Raw genomic sequence first — 21761 nt, 5'->3', positions numbered from 1 at the left:
GAGGGTGGTGCCAGGGCTGGAAAATTGAAGCTTTGAGGAAAGATTGGATAGGTGCACTTGTTCTCCTTAGAATGCAGGATGCTGGAATCTGAAACAAAACAGAAGATGCTGGAAAATCTTAGCAGGTTTGACAGTATCTGTGGAGAGAAAACAGCTAACGTTTCAAATTTGGATGACCCTTTGTCAGAGCTCCTTTTAAAATACAAAAGAGAGAACATTGGGCATCAGAGGAATCGCAGATGTAGGTGGGAAAGAACTGGACAAGAGGAGAGAGGGTGGAGTCAAGATAGGGAGAAATGAGTTCAGTGGGACAGGAACAGACTGACACGATTGGTCTACTGGGACAGTCCTGTTTGTGGATTTTGGGAAGGAGGTAGAAGCGGGCCGTCCGGAGTTGGGAGACTGAGGTTGGAAGCTTTGGAGGGAAGATCACCAAAGGCGATGAGGTCAGTGACAGTCCTGAAAACAATGGCTTGGTGGTGGGGTCATGGTCCAAGGGGAGGTAGGAGGAAGCATCTGAGAGCTCCGCCTCTGAGGTCACGGTCAGTATGCCAGACTGATAACAGCAGGTTTGATGACAGTCGGGGTTGAACCAGAGAAAGCAGAGTGCAGCAGTTCGGAAGGATACAGGCTAGAATGGGTGAGAGGAGCAGAGAAATTGAGACAGCTGATGTCTTGTTGACAGTTCTCAATGAAAAGATTAGGAGGAGGTTGAAGAGAGAGGTCCAGGTGGAGGGAGAATGGTGGAGGTGGGTGAAAGGATCCATTGCATAAGAGGAGGATTCCTGCCCAAAGAACTGAGCATGGAAATGAAGAAGGCAGAGAAGAGTTCAGCATTGAGGTGGAGGCATAAAGGTATGAAGCAGCGTTCTTTGCCGAGTGCAGCACGTTCAGCCTCAGGGGAAGGTCAGAGGGTATGGTAAGGGCTGCAGTTAGGAGGGATAAAGTTTGAAAGATGGGAAGGGGAGGAGGGTTCTGGATGGATGTTGGTATTGAGTTGTTTGAGCATCTGTTCCTTAATACCTGAAAGGATGAGAAATTTATTGCTGAGGCATCGGGTGAGACGAAGAATGAAATGAAACTGGAGATAAAGACAACTTTGAGATAGGGTGAGTTGGTGTTGCTGGAGAGATATTGTGTGCATATGGCGACACGTGGCACTGAGTGTGGATCTTAGGATGTGGTGAGAACAGCAATCTGAGGAGCATTGTATGTCCTGGAGATACCTGTAATCCTGAGTAGGTTTGAAATTTGAGGAATGGAACTTCAGTTGGAATCCACATGGGATAAGTTGAAGATGGAGGCAGTCGCAGAGGAAGGAAATATGGCTGTGAAAGCAAATTGTGGTAAACATGCACGGTGGCACAGTGGTTAGCACTGCTGCTTCACAGCGCCAGGGACCTGGGTTCGATTCCTGGCTTGGGTCACTGTCTGTGTGGAGTTTGCACGTTCTCCCCGTGTCTGCGTGGGTTTCCTCCGGGCGCTCCGGTTTCCTCCCACATTCTGAAAGACGTGCTGGTTAGATGCATTGACCCCTACGGGTGCCGGACTGTGGGGAGTTTCACAGTAACTTCATTGCAGTGTTAATGTAAGCCTTACTTGTGACTAATAAATACACTTTACCTTATTGAACACCAGGTGGGAAATGGAAAGTGATGAAGGTGGATAGGGTGAACGAGACAAACAGGAATCCTGTCAGAGCGAAGAGCAGTACTTCTTCAGGGTAGGCATTCCTGGAAGAGAAGTGGCAGTGAATTTGACACGAAGATAAAAGCAAATTACTGTGGATGCTGGAAACAAACAAAAACAGAAAAAGCTGGAAAATCTCAACAGGTCTGACAACATCCGTGGAGAGAACAGAGCTAATGTTTTGAGTAGGGATGACTCTTCGTCAGTTGTGAGGGGTTTGGATGGAGTGGTTGGGGAGGGCCTGTACTCCAGCAGCGAGGTCAGTTACTAGGGGCCATATATTTAAACTGATTGGTAGAAGGGAGATGAGGGTTGGTTGTAGGAGGCCTTGAACTCTGAAAGAATAGTAGAGGCAGAAACCTTCAATTCATTTAAAAGGTAACTGGATATGCTCCTGAAGTGCCAGAATCTGCAGGGCTACAGACCAAATGCTGGAAAGTGGATTTAGGCTGCGTGGCTTGTTTTTCGGCAGTGCAGACACAATGGGCTAAGTGCCTTGTTCTGTGCTGTAGCCGCTTTATGATTCGATTCTTGTGGGAAACACCCATCCGGTTCACTAATGTCCTTTAGGGAAGAAATCTGCCGTCCTTACCTGGTCTGACCTACATGTGACTCTAAGCCACAGCAATGTGGTTGATTCTCAACTGCCCTCCAAGGGCAATAGGGATGGGCAATTAATGCTGGCCAGCCAGCAACACCCATGTCCCACAAATAAAAAAAGAATAAAAAATTCTTTAATTACTTTGAAATCTTGATTGAATAAAGCTGAAATTACCATTAATTGATACAATTATTTTTAAACTGAAGCAGAAATTGCTTTGAAGAAATATATTTTTTATTGTTAAGCAAATCGTTTTGTGTTAGCAAAGTATAATAAATTGTTTCTCTTTTAGGGTTTGTGTAGAGAGGCTCCAAAGAAGTTGCGTTTTTCTCCTGGGATAGTCCATATAGATGGTATAGTACTAAATATTTTCTAATTTTTGAAGTAATTGGACATGTGGGTAGTTTTAGTTTCTTTCATTTCCATGTTTTCAATTGAAATTGATGTAATGTATACTGTATTTTAAGAAAAATTGCTGATTATTGATAAAATCTTTGAATGCTTCTGTGTGAAGCATCTGATTTTGCAGGGATAAGGAAGGGACAATGACAGATTGGTTGTTGGTCTCTTGGATTGTGTTATGTGTATTAGAACAGTTAATGGAATTAAAACATTGAAGGACCACAGCAGAATCTCTGAGAAAAACATTCAAATTTTATTAAAAGACATGAACAAAGAGGTGAACTTTTAAGGGGGTTTGAAGGACTAGGGGGAGGTGGCAATGCAGTAGAGAGTTGGAGGGAACACTCCAGAATGTAGAGTTCAGCTGGATGAAGGCTGCACTGATGAAAGTGGAGAGACAGAAGATGAATATAAAATCAAGACCAGCAGGGCTGACCCATAGGCCTGGATTTAACTCCAGTGGTGGCCAATTCAGTAGCTGGAATGTTGGGTTTGGGGTTCACCTTGGCCAGCTCTGGGAGACATAGAAAAACTACAGCACAAAACAGGCCCTTCGGCCCCACAAGTTGTGCCGAACATATCCCTACCTTTTAGACCTGACAATATTTTGCTTGGTGCAGGCAACGAGTTGCACGCGGGCATGACTTCTGCTGCATTGACCCCATCAAGGTAGGATGTCCCACCCCCAAGACCTGCCTCCCAGTCAGACAGCTGACAGTTCTTCAACCTCAGTAGCGTCACAAGGGCCAGTGGCCATTGCTAGAATTGCAACCATCCTCAGACCCAGGATCTCTGTTGTCTCTTCCTTAATTTCAGTGTGCTGATGTAATCCATCTAGTTTTATCTTTTCTAAGTTTCATTAGTTTATCAATTATCTCTTTTCATCTTCTATGTCCTTGTATCTTTTTGGATGTTTTCAAATTGTTGGTCTCTCTGGTAAATACTGAGATAAAGTAACTTTGTTATTTTCATCATTTTGTCATTGAGTTTATTTAGTGTATTGTCTGGCAACCCTTTTCATTCCTTATTTATGTGTTTGTAGAATACTTTATTTTAAACTCCTTGATTGAAATTTCTCTTTGTTGTATTTAAAATTTATTTCTTAGCCTTTTTATATTTCCTTTTGTCCTTTCTCTTGTCTGCATTGTGCTTTGAGAATAACTGAATCTAGTGAATTGAGGCGAGCATTATTGCAGAGCTGAAAATAGACGAGGGAAAACTATGTTTGTGAATGTGTATACATCAGAACCTCCTTTCCATTAAAGGGAAATTGTTAATGGCTCTTTATTGCTTCTATAGAGGGAGCTGTATGCGGACGGAGTCTGGAAGAAAGACAGGCAACTTTATTACAGCTGGAAGGCATGTTCCAAGCTTCAGGATTCCCCTACCATATAGTCTATTTAGAGGAGGTAATTTTAAAAAATATATCTTCCTGTGCAAGTTTTAAGAATGGAGCCTGTGAGGTTTATATCTTATTTTTAATCAGTGAAATTGATGTCATTTATTTAAAAGTTTTCATTCAACCTTGAGTGCTTTTGTTTTGTAGGTGTTCAAATTGCCTAATTCCATGCTGCAGAGCGTTTCCTCCAGTCCAGCAAGTCATCACAGTGAGAATTACAAAGAGGCAGTGGATGATTTCCTACAGAAGCAGCGAGAGACACTTATTCATGCTGAACAAAGACCTGTAGCTGTGGAACAGTTGAATGTCACACATTCAGAAGAACAGGTTCAAACAAAACTTGCTCAACTCAATGTCTGTGATCTTTTTAGTAAAGAGAATACTGGGAACACCTCAGAAATTTCCACCTGTGGAAAATGGCCGTTTAACTTGACACAAACAGAGGCAGTAAAGGAACTGTTTAGTTCAATAAAGACACTGACTGCTAAAGAGGAATTGCTGCAAACATTACGGTAAAAAGTAATCTCTGTTCCTTCATCGTAGATCTTAATATTGTGCCTTTAAAATGAGATCATAATTTACCTGAATAATCCCCAAATTGAGATTTGTATTTGCATTGAACTTTCAGATTCTGCTATCCCATTTTATTCACCTTACCCAAAATGAATAATGTTTTTTCTGTATTCAAAATCTTAGCAATAATGTTCAGTGCCTTAACTGTTAGGAACAGTAAAATGTACCTCATTAATTCAGTTACAACAAGTAGTAGTCTCTATTTACTGGCAATCTTTTATTTTCTCTGTGTCTGATTTTCATAGCATTGTAGAAATTGACAGCGTAGAAAGTGGACATTTAGCCTGTCGCGCCTGCACTGGCTCTTTAAAAGAGCAGTCATGCTTAGTTCCTGATTTTTGACTATCATTTTGGAAATTGCACAACCTCAGGAACCTGTCCAACTCCTTTTTAAAATTATTTATGTAATCAGCCTTCCAGATCCTGACAACCAAGTGAAAACAAATCTCATTTTCCCGCTAGATCTTTGCCCGTGATTTTAAATTTGTGATCTCTGGTTATTGACTTACTTGCCAGATGGGCTTGTTTCTCTGCCTCTGCCAGGTCACCTCTTAACCCAAGCAGAACTTTTCCAACCTATACTTATAACTCATCCAAGGAAACATGCTGGTAAATTTCCTGTGCACCCATTCTAAGGCTTTCTCTTCCCTCTTATCATCTCTCCTAAAGCTGCTGACATTTGGATAGGGGTTGTTGCATGGGTGTAGATTCCCTTCTGTTGCACTGCTAAAGAGGCCAATGTTTTTATGTCTGGACAGTTGAGTATTGGGAAGCTGATCATCTATGGGGGCTTTACAGCTGAGCCAAATCTATTCCTAACTCGGCGTTAGTTCCCATGTGCTTTCAGACAGGATTGTTAGACCGTAATAATCCAATTTTAAAGGCCAAATTGCTTGTTCAAGCATCTTGTTGAACTATTCCTAGAAGACAACCCAAAATAGAAAAAGATCTTGGTGCCTTTCACATCATTAGGACATACCTAAAACAATTCCCAATCTATGAAGTGCTTTTATAAGTGGTAGCCATTTCTGTAGTGTTGGAAAATAGTAATGTCAAGCCTTTGTAATGTAGATAGGAATCATCTGTTTCATTCTGGTTTTACATAGCTAAGAAAACAACATGTGATATTATATACCCTGACTGCAGTTGAAGCCAAAGTCTAATGTGACTAAAGCATTGCGAACTTTGTTCAAATATTTTATTTTTATCCAGTTCATTTTGACCAAGCTCTTAAAATTTCTCAACAGACATCATCTGCTATTGTATACTGCGAGGATGAAAGGTTACACAAAAATAATGATGGGAGACAGCTGTACCCGACTGGCAGTAAAACTTCTGACTAATATTTCATTGGGACGTGGAGCCTCACTTGCTATTGATACAGTAAGGAGTGAAGTAAACTATCTGGGTAAAGCTAAAAAAATAATTTGACAGTGACAAATCTGGGCTGTGATCATTGCAAAATTTGTCTTAAAATTACATTCGAAGATAGCTTGTTCAGCTATTTAATCAATACCACCATTTCCTGTTTTCTAAAAAAAAGACATTGAAAAATTTGTTGTGTATTGTGAAGGTGCGGTCATAACTATGACCTTGGTTACATTTTTATTTGTGTGGGACATTCCCGAGCGATGTGACAGACACTCTTATTTGAGCTGTAAACTTGTTTGGAACAAACCATGTTTGATGCCCCAAAATAATCTAATGCGTATCTTGAAGAAAAACAGTGTTTGGGTTACTTTTATTTCCTGGCATGTCCATTAGAGAATTTCTGGGCGCACTGCTGCCACTATCTTGTTCAATTGTAGCAACTGTTAAAGAGGTAGCTAGAAGAAAAAGCTGATGAATGAATATAGGTAATCATTCAAAAGCGTTTATTGACCTGAGGAGGTCATGAAAAATCCTAACATTTATCTCTGGATGACAAAGTATCACCTAATAGTATAAATGTGAGTGTCACCCATGTATCCCAATAGAATTTAGAGATCGCATTTCTGTAATTAAAAGTAGCTCCAGCAACTGGATGTTGTACGTTTTGCTGCGGTTGTATATCTGTAGAATATTATGTACTTCATTTAGCACATGGACATCAAATTTTAACCATGATGTTGGAGATTGTTTCCAGATATTATTTCTCTCTGAACACAGGGATTCTCAGATAATCGTTATGGAGATATCATGATTGTTCGCCCGATGAGGGAATATTCATCTAAAGAAATTGCTTTCTACAATACACTTTTCGATGTTCCTAATATTTTCACTCCAGCGTTAGATACAAAGGTAAGGAAACTGATTACACTTACTGCTACAATGCTCAGCCTGTTAGATTTGTTTAAAGTTTAGTCTAGCAAAGCACATGTAGGAAATAAGAGCTGCGCCCACCCACCCCCCTCCATATTCTTGATGGTAATCTATTATTTCAAATTGATTGCCACCTTTGGTAAAGCAGCAGAGCAATGTGGTTAGTGTTTATACTGTAATACCCCGATCTCAAACAGTAATTGTTGCCAGAAAATTACTTGTTGCCTGGATTTTATAGGATATTTACTGGTAAAAGAAGGCAACACCTCTGAATGGATTAATGAAAAAATATTGAAGTTAGTATTTGAATAATGCCGCATGGTTGCCAACATCTTTAAATGTGACTTTGCACAAAATTGATATAGTGTCTGCAAGGCACAGAACGAGGCCATTAAGTCCATGCTGGCCCTCTGTAGAACAAGCAACTCTGTCACATTTGCCCACTCTGCCTGCAGCCCTGCAAGTTTATTTCCCAGTAAGAAGTTTAACAACACCAGGTTAAAGTCCAACAGGTTTATTTGGTAGCAAAAGCCACACAAGCTTTCGAGGCTCTGAGCCCCTTCTTCAGGTGAGTGGGAATTCTGTTCACAAACAGAACTTATAAAGACACAGACTCAATTTACATGAATAATGGTTGGAATGCGAATACTTACAACTAATCCAGTCTTTAAGAAACAAAACAATGGGAGTGGAGAGAGCATCAAGACAGGCTAAAAAGATGTGTATTGTCTCCAGACAAGACAGCCAGTGAAACTCTGCAGGTCCACGCAACTGTGGGAGTTACAAATAGTGTGACATAAACCCAATATCCCGGTTGAGGCCGTCCTTGTGTGTGCGGAACTTGGCTATCAGTTTCTGCTCAGCGACTCTGCGCTGTCGTGTGTCGCGAAGGCCGCCTTGGAGAACGCTTACCCGAATATCAGAGGCCGAATGCCCGTGACCGCAGTGCAGTGCAGTCCAATTTCCCTCCAGTGCAGTCCAATTTCCTTTTGAAATTATTGGCAGTCTGCTTGCACTACCCTCTTGGACAGCGGTTTAGGGTCATTACCATCTGTTGCTTTTTTAAAAAAAAAGTTCTTCCTCACAACACCATCCATCTCTTTCCCAAATCCTAGTCCTTGTAGCTGTTGGGAATTGTGGTTCTCTGTCATCGTTTTATACATCTCTATAAATCTCTCTCTACTGTGTACTTTGCTCTGAGGTGAATAATCCCAGATTCCCAAACCTAACCTTGTAGTTAAAATCCCTCATCTCTGGAACCATTCTGATAAATCTCCTCTGCGCCCACTCAAAGACTTTCATATTCTTCCTCGAGTGAGTTGACCAGAACAGGGTGCAATATTCTAGTTGTGGCCTAACCAAAGCTATTAATGTTCAACATAACATCCCTGCTTTTGTACTCAACTGTTTCTGAAACCCAAAATCCCAAATGCTTTGCTAAATTGCGCTCTCAATATGTCTCCTCTCTTATCAAAGATCAGTGCACGTGAACCCCAAGGTCCCTCTGTCCCTGCACAGTTTTCATAATTCTGCCATTAAGTCTGAATTATTATATAGAATTGCACCCCTGCTAGTAAGGAAGTAAGAATTTGAACAAAAGATTACTTCTCTAATCCACATTACAAAATCTGTAATTCTCTTGCCCAGGCCACTGATAAAGCTAGCATCCATCGACTGACCGAGAGCTTTGTGAACAAATTGCAGACCGATTTCCCATCTACTGTAAGCACCGTTTACAGGTAAGAATCATCTGCTTTCTGATTTGGATAAATGTATCCATAATAAGTAATAATGTCTTCGGAAACATTTTGTGTGTGCAGTAAATTGTGGGAATGTGGAACAAAAGGCAGTAGTGTACTTTTTGACATGTTTCATAGAAATCATAGAAACCCTACAGTGCAGAAAGAGGCCATTGGGCCCATCGAGTCTGCACCGACCACAATCCCACCCAGGCCCTACCCCCATATCCCTACACATTTACCCAATAATCCCTCTAACCTACGCATCTCAGGACACTAAGGGGCAACTTTAGCATGGCCAATCGACCTAACCTGCACATCTTTGGACTGAGGAGGGAAACCGGAGCACCCGGAGGAAACCCACCCAGACACGAGGAGAATGTGCAAACTCCACACAGACAGTGACCCGAGCTGGGAATCGAACCCAGGTCCCTGGAGCTGTGAAGCAGCAGTGCTAACCACTGTGCTACCGTGCCGCCCTGAACAATCTAAGTTGCTACCGTGCCGTTTCTGAACAATCTAAAATTTTTTGTAATATGCTGTCATTTTCCTCACCCCAAAATCTTCTCTCCTTGTTACTTTTCAAAAGTTGTGCACCCCCCCTGCATCAGAACGAGAGAGGTAGCCAGCTCCCACATCACTATTATTTTTTCATGGGATGTGGGTGTCATTGGCAAAGCTAACATTTAGTGCCCATCTTTAATTACCCTTTGTGATGCAGTTCATTTGCTTTGGATCCACCCACAGTACTGTTAGAGTTTCCACCAAATGATAATGAAGGAATGGTGATATATTTTCAAGTCATGATGGTGTGTGGCTTGGGAGGGAATCTTGCAGGTGGTGGGATTGCTTTGCACTTGCTGCCCTTGTTTGTCTAGATGGTAGAGATCACAGGTTTGGAAGGTGTTGAAGTTGCTGCAGTGCATTCTGTAGATGATGAATACCACAGCCACTGTGCTTCAGGTGGTGGATTGAATGCCAGTCAAGTGGGCTGCTTTATCCTGGATAATGTCAAGCTTCTTGAATGGTGGTGGAGCTGTACTGATCCAGGCAGTTGGAGAATGTTGCATCACGCCACTGACTTGTGCCTTGTAGATGGTGGACTTGTTTTGGTGAGGGTCAGGAGGTGAGTACTCGCTGCAGAAAACCCAGCCTTTGACCTGGACCTATACCATGGTATTCATATGGCTGGTGCAGTTAAGTTTCTGATCAGTGGGAATTCCCAGGAGGATGATGATTGGGAATTCATGGACAGTAATGCTGTTGAACGTCGAGGAGCTGGTTCAATTCTCTATTGTTGGAGATGATTATTGCCTGCTGCTTGAGTGGCATGAATGTCACTTATCAGCCCAAACATGAATTTTGTTCAGGTCTTGCTGCATGCAGGCCTGTAATGCTGAGAAGTTACAAATGGAACTGAACATTGTACAGTCATTGGGGAACATCCCCAATTCTGACCTGAGGAACAGTCATTGAAACAGCTGAAGATGGTTGGACACTACCCTGAGGAATTCCTGCACTGCTGTCCTGGTGTTGAAATGATTGGCCTCCAGCAACCACAGCAATCTTCCTTTGTGCTATGTATGGTCCCAGCCAGTGTAGAGTTTTCCCTCTGATTCCCATTTCAGAACAAACTGAACATTGAGCAGGCTATTGATGAGTAATTGCCACTTGGAAGCACAGTCAATTACACTTTTTAATCACTTTGCTAATGATTGAAATTAGGCTAATGGGATGGTAATTGGCTGGAGTAGATTTGTCCTGCTTTTTGTGGACAGGATATACTCCTGGTTAATTCATTCCGTGCCTGCACTGCGGGCACTGCAGGGACTGGGGTGTATTATTGACCCGTTAAATCACATTTTAATTTGACGTTTTAAGTTTCCTTTCCACTTTGTCTTTTGTTTCAGGCGGTTCCCCTCCTTTTGGGAGCTGCCCCTTTTAATTTGTCCCTTCACTAATTTGTTTTAGTTTATTTGGTTGACCAAAAAGATTGATATACTCTTGGTTAATTTTCCATAATGTCGGTTAAGTGCCAATGTTATAATAGTACTGGAGCAGTTTGGGCTAGGTGTGTTCTAGTTTTAGAGCTGCCAGTTCTAATGCCAGCCAATGCACAAGAGCAGTCCACTGGAGACACCCCAACCAATTCTTCTCCTCGGGTGACTTTAGCCTTCATTTTCATCCAAGATTTAGTACCATGGTTGAGATCAGGAATATGATGTAATAAGTGGGAGCTCAAATGTAATCCATCACACTGTTAAAGCATGTGTACCTCGTTTATATTTCTTTACCAAGTTAGTATCAGATTATAGACCACAAAGAAATATGAATATGCTAAAGAAAAATAAGTATGATGTATGCAAATGTAATTGGATTGATATGTGCAAGCTTACTGTGAAAAGGTAGGGAAGAGGGACTAGGTAGAATGCTCTTTCAGAGAGCCAGTGTAGGCTTGATGGGCCGAATGGTTTCCTTCTGCACTGTAAAGATTCTGTGAATATATGACATAGTTTACTGTAATCTCAGTTGTAAGTTTTTTTTCTTGTAGGACCAGTGAGAAGCTGAATACAGCTTGCTCTGACTTGAATTGTGGTGCAGAACAGATGGAGAAATGTCTGCTGTGTCTCTGTGCTATGGACACTAAAGTAGGTATGTCATAAATATTAAAGACTATCTATTATTCTAATACTTCCTAATGTTTCTATATTCAATTCATTTCTCTTTCATTATTTAGTTCCTTAAAATGTAAACCGGTACTGACCTAGAAAGAGGGTTAGTCCCTCTTATGGACAGACATAGACTAATGACTTACCAGCAGGTAGAAATTAGTTCATAATTAAGGAATGCAGGAGCCGGATTAATTGTTGAAATTACCTGTGTGGGTTGTGAAATGTCATGTGAGACACTATAAATTTTAAAATTGGATCTTTAAAAATAATTGAATTTATTTTCTCAAGAGGAAGCCTCGGCATTCCATGCTACCCTAATATCAGAAAAACTATCACTCAAGCAGCCTCCTGACCAGGTGCCAGTCAAAGAGGTTATTGAGCAATCCTGTTGTGGTGGTGATGGTGGTGAAAAAGAGAAAGGGAAATGCTGCGGTGCACACTCAGAAACATGCCATTCATCAGACAGGTAGGTCCTTGCAAACCACAAAGTGCCTTTAGAAGAAAAGGTTGCAGAGGGTTCTGTCATTCTTGTCTGATTCTCATCCTCCTATTAACAAAGTGGAAAAGTGAGATCAGTGTGAAAGCCTAAAGCCTCTTGTTTTATTTATTTAAGTGCTGTTTCCATCTAAGGATAATGGCTAATGTGAATGTGATACAGCTCAGCTATGGTTATTTAAGAGATTTAAGATTTCTCTGATGTGTCAAAATACCTGCAAATCCTGAAAAAAGGAATGGCAAATAAAACAACAGTGAGCAGAAGTTTCCTCCAATTCATTGTCTTTGGTCCTTGTCACAAACTGAGTTCCCTTTCCACTGATTCCAACTGCTCCCTGGCCTCAGTCTTGGGCTAAACTAGACTGCTTGCAACCTCAATGTCCTATTTGATCTGAGCTTCAGCCCTATAGCCTCTTCATCACTGAGACCACCTCCATAATATCGCATTCCTAAACCCATCTGCTGCTGAAACTCTAATCCATGTTTTTGCTACCTCCAGACTCAACCATCCCAGTACTCTCCTGACTGGTGTCCTTCCTAACGCACCACAAACTTGATCTCATTCAAAGCTATGCTGCTTAAGTCCTGGTCAACCATGGGCACTGTACTTATCTATATTAGCTGCTGGTCCATCAACGCCTCAATTAAAATTCATTCTTGTGTTCAGTTCCATCCATGGCCTCAACTATCATTATCTCTAATATCCACCGTGTTCAACCCTTTGAGAACTTTGTGTTCCTCCAATTCAGCTCTCTTGCATGTCTCAGACATCTTTGCCCTGCTGATGGTTGCTCTATCTTTCACCGTCTGGGGTCGAATCTCCAAATTTCATCAAACCTTTGCACACCTATCCTATTATCTTCTCCTTTGGTTTGATGTCAACATTTTCTGATTTATTTCCCAAAAAACACAGACATTTTACGCCATAAAAACACCATATGAATCAAGATATTCTTGCAAACCAGTTTATCCTGCAGCAATACAGGAGATCCACAAGTCTATTGTAAGTTGGTGCATAGAATTTTCTAAAACAATGTAAACCATTAACATTGTAGCAGAGTTTAACCAGGTACAAATACTCATAAAATTCATATTGAACCAAATTACTGAAAGTATTTTACATAGAAACTGATCTGATCGAATTCTCCAGCTTTTTCTGCACTTTCCTGATGTGTAATCTTCATCTCAATTATTACAAGAATCTTTTTTGTTGGTAATATTTCACTCCTTCCTTAGATGAGGTTACTACGCCTTGATCAAAATGGAGGGCAAGCATTTTCTAAAAGGATTCTGCCAATACTGCTCAGATTTGGGCAGTGGCCCTAAAATCACCTTTGTTACTGGCCTGCATTCTGATTTTCAAAACATTGACATGACCCAAAATTTGGAATTCATTGAGGGAGCCATAAACCCAATCTGCATCGTATCTGTTACACCGCAATCTCATGCACATGCAGTTTATAGATACAGATGAGCGATGACAAAAATTAGAACACTACTTGGTACTTGAATAAGCTGCCGAGAGAGGATTAAAGTATCTTGAATTGCAGGACACTATATTTCTTGTGAAGTAAATTTTTGATATGTTACTTGTGTCAAAAGTGAATTTCATGAAGTGAAGTGTATGCTCTCCCAACGTTACTTACAATTAAATTTTGTTTGCTGTTTCAGTAGTAATAGAACCACAGATTTTCTCTCTCTGCTATGCTACAGCTGTAGACTGACTGTCAAAGATATGGTGAGTCAAATTGTAAAATCCAAATTTTATTCTCATTTCTGCATTGGTTATAAGGACCCCTTTCATAATGTTCCTTAAGATTGGAAAACTTAAGACAAATTGCATTTAAATTTTTTTAGTGCTGCATATCCAATCAAAAATTTCCAATAAACAGTTTATTGCATCCAAAAAGTGGTTTTCCTTTACTGGGTTAAATGGTTGCAATGCAAAATTTGTTTTTTGAAAGCTACATATGGCATTGTCCTAATTAATTTATTATATCCATCAACACATGTAGCACACATCAATTGTGCATTATGCATGCAAAGTATCTGCCGCACCGTTACATTCTCTCTCACTGCCTACAATATTACCTAATTAGGTGAGACCAGCAGAGATGTGAAACCTCCAAACAGCAAGCAGTAGTAACTGCAGAACCAGTTAAATTTACTAACTGGTATGAACCTGAAAACTAGCCACTTGAATAGCTTGAGATTGCATTTATTTTCAGCTACAAACTGGAACAGTAACTCTACAAAATGCACCGTTATAGAAGCAAACAAATTAATCTTGGAGGGGTGAAGTGTCACCATACCTCACTGTGATGTCAGTTATTGTATCTTAGAAATGCCAAGGACTAGATCTCATCTATCCTTTTTGTCTCCTGGAAATACTCAAAACCTTCAATAAATGTCAGTCTTACACTGAACTGTGCATGTGCTAAATAAAACTTCAATTTTGTTTAATTTTGAAGGTGTCGCTGGACCTGCTACCACAATATGTCCTGTCTGAAGCTGAACGCAGAAAGCGCAGGTGAATTTACACAGACTAAATTCAGATGCTGAAGGATACACTTAAATGATTATTGATAAACCAATCTGGAAAACAATTATGTCAAACTTTTGTATGTGAATTAGAATTTAGATAGTCTTATTACAAAGTATCTTTGTTGGTATCAATATATATCTGCCCCCTCAGAAGTAGTCTTGGAATCTTGGGCCTCTCAGTGCCAGGGACCCCCTGGGTTCAATTCCCGGCTTGGGTCATTGTCTGTGCGGAGTTTGCACATTCTCCCCATGTCTGTGTGGGTTTCCTCCGGATGCTCTGGTTTCTTCCTACGGTTCGAAAGACATGCTAGTTTGGTGCATTGGCCACGCTAAATTCTCCCTCGGTATACCCAAATAGGCGCTGGAGCATGGCGACTAGGGGATTTTCACAGTAACTTCATTGCAGTGTTAATGTAAGTCTACTTGAGATACTAATGAATAAAGTTTTAATCTTATTCTAGTTAACATTCAATATGCTTGCTTTATGCACATGCTGTGTGTCTATTCTGCAAGAATCTGAACGTGGTCATAATTTCTGGTGGGTGAGAAAGTTCTGCCATCTGGGAAAATTCTAACTTGGAAAATGGAATTCCATCCTTAACGTTGTTTTCCGCCCTCTGCCTCCTCCAATGCAGCCAAAGACAGGAGGAGAGAAAACCAGAAAGCTTAGAAAACCTATGCTGTAATTGATGCTTGGAACAGGCTTGGTGGAGCTGTCACTCATCCAGCTGGAAAGGCATACGCTGCTACTGGCAGCTGGGCGGAGCAGTGGGGTTTGGCAGGCCAAGTGAGGGGGAGCAGCAGAACCCAAGTCTCTACAGGTTTTGGCAAGGCATGTTGTGGGGAGCAGCAAGATCTGAGTGTCCATAAGGCTTTTGGTTGGCTAGGAGGGGAGGGGGAGCAGTAGCACCTGAGTCTCCATGGGTTGCAGGAGAGGAGGAGGGAGATATGGAGCGAGAGTTTCAGGAAGGTTTGGCAGGATGGAGTGGAGGAGCAGCAGAGCCCGAGTTGGTGCAGGAGGAGGAAAAAGGGATGCTGAGTGAGTGGAAGAGGGGTATGTGCAGTGGGAAAGGAGCTGATTACAATGTGTGTGAGGGGTTGGGGGTGATTTCTATGCAAATATATTGATCCCCAATGTTGACAGTAAAAGAAGGTAAACTTCTATCCACTTGAAGCCTAATAATTCCATCGATTTTGAAATGGCCGAGAAATTATAATTACATGATTCCTTGTCAAAAAAAATTTCAGACCTTTTTATCTTCGGCCACTCATGGAATAACCAGGATAAGGTCTCACAAACACTTGCTGGAAGATGTGAGCTTGCACCCTTACATAACTTCAATTACATCGAAACTTTTCAATAACATTGAATTTGTTCCACTGGAAGCTGCAAGACCTCTGTCCCAGCACAGCTACATCTTTGAAAGGAAATGAACTTTTTCCCAAGAAGTGCAGCCTCAGCGTTTAGGTGAGCGCTTCATAAGTAAGCCTTTGCTCCCTCCAGACCAATGTATAATGTAGCATTGCCCAGGAGCAGATTGGGACAAACCATGTTACTTGAAATTGCTCACTGTAAAAGAGACGAGCTCTCTCACCCTTCTAGTTCGTCAGATAACATAAGAATATTACTTTCAAACAATGACTAGCAATAATCTACAAATCGGATTAATTAAAAGTATAAATAAAGAAGGATTAGCAGAGCAGGTTTCACTTGTTAACTCAAAATAATATGAGCTCACTTCCAATGACACGAAAACCAGATTAGCACAATGACAGCAGAATTTCAACCTGAGGTGTTGGGCTGCCTTGGATCATCTGCATGTTCATTTCGGTGGAAGAAGAAATGAAAAAAGGCTGCTGCATATATTTCTCTGCCTAGGCATAAGGTAGTAAATCAACCCTTACCTGTGGAGATTCCTTGCTGTGAGATCTGGATTACTTTAGTTGATGCCAAGTATGACAAGGTTGTTACATGGGGATGAATGTCTGGTCAATTCAACATCTTTACAGTTGGAGGTTGTAACCTGCCTGCTGCCTTGAATAAGAATTCAGAATTTAATCTGACAGATTACATGATTTGGAGTTCTCAATCTTATGCACCGTATGAGAGATATATCAATTACTGTTTCCGTGAAATGTGATTTATTTTAGAGCCCAAGTGAGGGAACAAATCCAGGAGTTCCTGTTGGCCCCTGAGGAAGGAACAAATCATACTAGCTCCTGACCAGTCTGCCTGAATTCAACAACAAAGGTCAAGAAGACATCCTGCAGTCTTTCCGATTATATACACAATTATGCATTTAGCTTGGAAATGAATAAGCTATGAACATATCACAAATTGTAACTCACCCAGTTGTCATTCTGGCACAAGGTGAAGTTCAGATCATCATAAACCTATGGCTTCCTTGTTGTTTAATTGCTCGTGGTAGCAGTTCCCAGCAGCCATTCCAATGCCGATTTGCCCGTGTATATTCTAACTTGTTATGGTGACAGTTTAGGCCGATTTTTATAATTGTTGTTTTGTATTATTTACTTGGTGCTGCTCTTAAAAGTTCGACTTAACTTTAAATGTAATGTCTGTAAATATCAATTGAAATATTGAATTCAAAATTGTTCACAAATTTGTTTTGACATGAGGCTTTCTGAGGACGGATAATGCATAGAGGCATCCCAGATGAGAAATGTGAAGCAGATTGGGAGAACAGATCCTTTTAGTTTACCCCACCAGTATGCTTTAACCCTAATCTCAGAGGGGCACTCCTTTCAGTGTTCCACATTTTGCCCAACTAAATTCTCTCAATTGTCAAATCTGGATAAATGATCTTACAAATATTGCTGTTACATTTGCTATTCAAAGTCACAGGGAAAGCAGACTCTGACAATTTCAGAAGTTGTATTTATAGTGCTCCTGTATGACCTAAATTAACATGTCATTTTTGTGAAGCTTGAATAAACTCAAATCTACAAACACAATCTATCGCTCTATAACCAAACTACCACTTGTAAGTATTTCTATTTGTATAATGGGGACGGGGGGAGGGGGAGTGTGTGGCTACTGTTTGTGCAAGAGTCTTAGAGAAGAGCTGAACTTGCAGCATCCTTTAAACATTGCTGAAAATCTGACCCAGAGGGGCTGAACTTACTTCTGCTTATCCTGCTCTAAATTGGGTGGGGTAGTGATAAAAGGGAGGGAAAATGTGCTGGAAAGGCTGATTATGGTGTCCCCTCTACCCTGCTCATTGTTCTGCAGCCAGGAAAACAGCTGCCCTCCTCTTTCTCCACCTTCATTTCAGGTGTTCATTAGGTCATTCAAACAATGTTGGGAAAGTTAACAAAAACAGAAAATGCTGGTAAATCTCAGCGGGTCTGACAGCATCTGTGGAGAGAGAATAGAGCCAATGTTTTGAGTCTGGATGACCCTTCGTCAGAGCTGAAAGCAAAGAAAATCAGACTATTTATAATATGAGAGTGGGGGGGAAATCTTGTCTGATTTTCTTTGCTTTCAACTCTGACAAAGAGTCATCCTGACTTGAAACGTTGGCTCTGTTCTTTCTGTGGAGATGCCAGCATTGGACTGGGGTAAACACAGTAAGGGTTTTAGCAACACCAGGTTAAAGTCCAACAGGTTTATTTGGTAGCAAATGCCATTAGCTTTCGGAGCGCTGCTGATATCTGCAGATATCCACTCCATCTGACGAAGGAGCAGCGCTCCGAAAGCTAATGGTATTTGCTACCAAATAAACCTGTTGGACTTTAACCTGGTGTTGTTAAAACTCTTACCATTCTTTCTCCACAGGTGCTGTTAGACTTGCTGAGATTTTCCAGCATTTTCTGTTATTTCAGCTTCCAGTATTCGTAGTATTTTGACTTTATCTTGGAAAAGTTAAAATTGGTGAACAAGTAAATCTGTGAAAATGACAGTAAACCTTGTTTTCAGCAAGAAACTTAAAACTGCCCCTGAGCTTGTGAATAAAATACAACCACAATTGAGAATAGCTTTATTTTTAAGATTGCAAAGTGTAGCATAGATTGAAATGAATGTCAGATTGCAAATAACTTGAGGCAAGATGAGCATAAACCAATAATCTTGACCTTTGTTGTTAAAATTCACTTTTAAACATTAGTCACTGTTCTGTTTATTAATTTGAGAAATGATTACTGAATTAACTGTTAACATAATTAGGTGTGCAGGAGTCTGATTTCATGAATACAAATGAAATGCTTGAGCACACGAGAGATTGGCAATTTTAACTTCCAGATAGATTGTGACTCAATATTGGGAAATACATACTGGCAATTTTGTATAACTGAAGATTGTTTATTGTATCAATTAAATAAATAATTTCACAGTCCTAATATGTGTACTATGACAACAGGGTAATTAAAAAAAAATCTTCTGAAATTCAGTGTTTAAACTTTAATTCAGTAGGTGAAGTAAATCTAAGTTGGGTCTGTAATAGTTATCTATATTACCGCAAGCATGATGGTCTAAAGCTGGAGTGAATGATTAGGAATCGGAATGCAGGCTTGTACCCACAGCAAATTCTTGATGTTATTTGAGAGAACGGTGAATGATTTATCTGCTTCTTCATAGCAAAATACAAGTCACTACGCTGTTCTTGTATTCCAAGCGGCTGGATATGAGCTGTCTACCAGCATTAAATAGATTACAATATGCACTTCAGCCAACATCTGGATCATTTAAATTGCATGCCTAGTTCAATTGACCAATCATAAATATTTTGAAGAAAATGCTTGCAAAAAGCTACTGAATAGTATAATTCCTTGAAATGAGTGAAGTTGCTGAAAAATTGAATGTCGATGTTACAGTAGTTGTAGCAGCCTCTTGGGGGCAGCATTGAGTTGTGAAACATATCAATTCTGCAATAAAATTTGACCACTAGCAGTAATGCCATTTAACAAGACGTGGATATGTTTATTTTCATCAGTTCATAATATTGGCTTGCAACGTTTCCTATAGAACTTCTTGAAACGGGCAAGAGCTTTTTAAAATTGTGTGTGCCTACTTGCATGGTGCTGACCTACGATAGGCATGCCTTATTTTTCCAGTGGATTGCACAGATTATATAGTTTAAATTTGTACATCAATTCACCTTGGATGGAAGTGCAAAGTGAGCAATAACCAATGGGCAGCGCATTTTACACTCCATATGATTTTGTTTGCAATGAAAAAAATAATGTGAACCCACCTGATGATTCACTCACCCATTTTGTGTACCTGTGCTGGACATTTTTACCTGTTATATCTTGGGAGACAGGAGTAACTTGACTCCCTTGGCATGTGTTCTGGTTTAGGGAAAACATGCAAAATTTAAATACAGCGGTTGTTTTACTGCAAACACCTTCTATAGATCCTCATGTGAATATAGCTATTTCTGCTGAATAAATCAAATGTGAAAATATTGGTTGGTTATACAAATGCTTTTCATATAAATAAATTAAATGTTTTTATTTGAGTGTTGCCATCTCTATTTTTAAAAAAACTTTTAATACTGACAAGGATCACATACTTGTGACTGAATGCTAAGAGTTGCTTTTAACAAGATCTTGCAAAGGAGATATGACCAAGAGTAACAGGTTATAAATTCACAAATTGAAGAATTTAGCAATCCATCTCATTAACTATAGATTACATTTCAACCATTCCTCAGTGTATCGCTTTTATTGCAGCTATTTGACTTTATAAGTGTTCCTCCTTAACATCCATTAAATTGTAACATTTTTGAGTTACTGATTTTATAGAGTTACATGACCTATTTTGCAATGCGTTGTGTTTTGGGGAAAATGTGCTAAATATCTTAAATAAAACTTTTCAACAGAATTCCATAGAACTCCAAACGTTTTTCTATAATTCCCAATGCAAGCAGTAGATTCTTTCCTACTGAATATAATTTATCTAATGTCAGAGGGATAGTTAGAATTCCATGATTATTCTGTTTTGTAATACTCAATATTTAACTCTGTACAGTCAGGAGTGCAACGGTTGGGCTCTCAATATCCTATAGGCATAAGATACTGTTGAAATCAGTAAAGATAGTGGCCAACTACAACATGTACAAGAGATATTCTCTTTGCATGAAGTTTTCAGGCTGGCAAAGGTCCTGGAACATAGCCATCTTGGAAAACATCACTATATTAATGAAACGAACCTGCATTAAGACACTAACTGCAGCAATGAATGTGAAGTTCCTTTTTTAATTTTTGTATTTGGTTTTGAAATTGCCAAATATATAGCTGCAAATATGCACATAATTAACAAGTGCATTTCTTGACTACATAATTGTGCACCGAATTTATAAAACCAGTTAGATATCTTGCAAGACTGTTTTCAAGGGGCAAAGCTATTTGCATAAAATTAAGACATATATACATGTCCATTTCATCCCATGGAAGTCATCAACTACGGTGTCCACATGCTATCTGCAAATTTGAGTCGAAGTAGGATTCATAGTGAAGACCTTCAAGAAGCACACATCAATTTAAAGCATCGGATTCATATTTTAAAAAGCAGGAGTATCAATACATTGATCTTGTGATCGAAGTGTGTTTGTGTATAGAAAAATGCTGTATTACTAATCAGTCCTTCATGCTTATCTAAATCAACATTTGATTCACATGAAATACTGGCTAATGATGGAAAATCAGGCCTTCAGGTGCTGCAGAAAGCAGCATAAAGAACATTTTTTGTAGTCCCTATTCAAAAGCTCTAGAAAATTCAGGCAGAACAGAATGTATGCAGTAGTTTTCTTGATTTTTGTTCACCCTCTTACTAAAACATTTGTCCCAATTTGAAAACATCCAGCAAAATTAATGTGAAATATTTATAGACTTGCATGCATTTGGCAGGATTTTATACAGATGCAGTTAGTACAAGAGTAAAATAATTGTGTTCATCTGTCACCAACTAATGAAACACATTGAAATTATATTGTTTTGGTTTTGTGTTTCTAATTTTGCATTCTTAAATTCCTATTGCTACATGTGGTAATTTCTTGCAAAGTCAAAATAAACATTTCGGGTTTACATGGCAGGAGTCTCCTTTTATGGAAATTTGGAGCAATTAAACATGCTTTCAAACAAAAATGGAAGAATGCTGCAAAACCCCATTTAGTACCTGTGGAGAGGAAATACAGGTTGCCATTTTGGGTGTGGGTCTTCCATCAGATATGTATTTTATCAAAGATTTGAGAAATTAATTCCATACTTTATGATAAGCTATATAAAACATTGGTGAGGCCACATTTGGAGTATTGTAGGCAATTCTGGTTGCTATACTACCCAAAAGGATGTGGAAGCTTTGGAGAGAGTGCAAAGAAGGTTCACCA

At 39.9% G+C, this 21761-nt stretch overlaps 1 protein-coding gene across 8 annotated transcripts in view; it reads left to right on the top strand.

Moving 5' to 3' along the window:
- The window catches only part of ctu2 (cytosolic thiouridylase subunit 2 homolog (S. pombe)), a 28721-nt gene extending 8757 nt beyond the window's left edge, over positions 1-19964 (top strand). For 2 of the 8 annotated variants that reach the window (XM_078210690.1, XM_078210694.1), the window contains 11 exons: positions 2583-2643; positions 3992-4101; positions 4239-4603; positions 5912-6047; positions 6813-6944; positions 8613-8704; positions 11256-11356; positions 11665-11842; positions 13543-13609; positions 14343-14401; positions 16567-19963. In XM_078210690.1, the coding sequence (XP_078066816.1) occupies positions 2583-2643; positions 3992-4101; positions 4239-4603; positions 5912-6047; positions 6813-6944; positions 8613-8704; positions 11256-11356; positions 11665-11842; positions 13543-13609; positions 14343-14401; positions 16567-16639 (1374 nt within the window). In that variant the 3' untranslated portion in view covers positions 16640-19963. Of the gene's footprint in view, positions 1-2582; positions 2644-3991; positions 4102-4238; positions 4604-5911; positions 6048-6812; positions 6945-8612; positions 8705-11255; positions 11357-11664; positions 11843-13542; positions 13610-14342; positions 14402-16566 lie in introns of those variants that run through there. The other 6 variants (XR_013497604.1, XM_078210692.1, XM_078210691.1 and 3 more) reach the window with 6 other exon arrangements.
- Positions 19965-21761: the final 1797 nt, after the last annotated feature.

This window comes from Mustelus asterias, chromosome 4 (genome assembly GCF_964213995.1).
Source record: "Mustelus asterias chromosome 4, sMusAst1.hap1.1, whole genome shotgun sequence".
Classification (NCBI taxonomy): Eukaryota; Metazoa; Chordata; class Chondrichthyes; order Carcharhiniformes; family Triakidae; genus Mustelus; species Mustelus asterias.
This window is presented reverse-complemented; position numbering and strand designations above follow the sequence as displayed.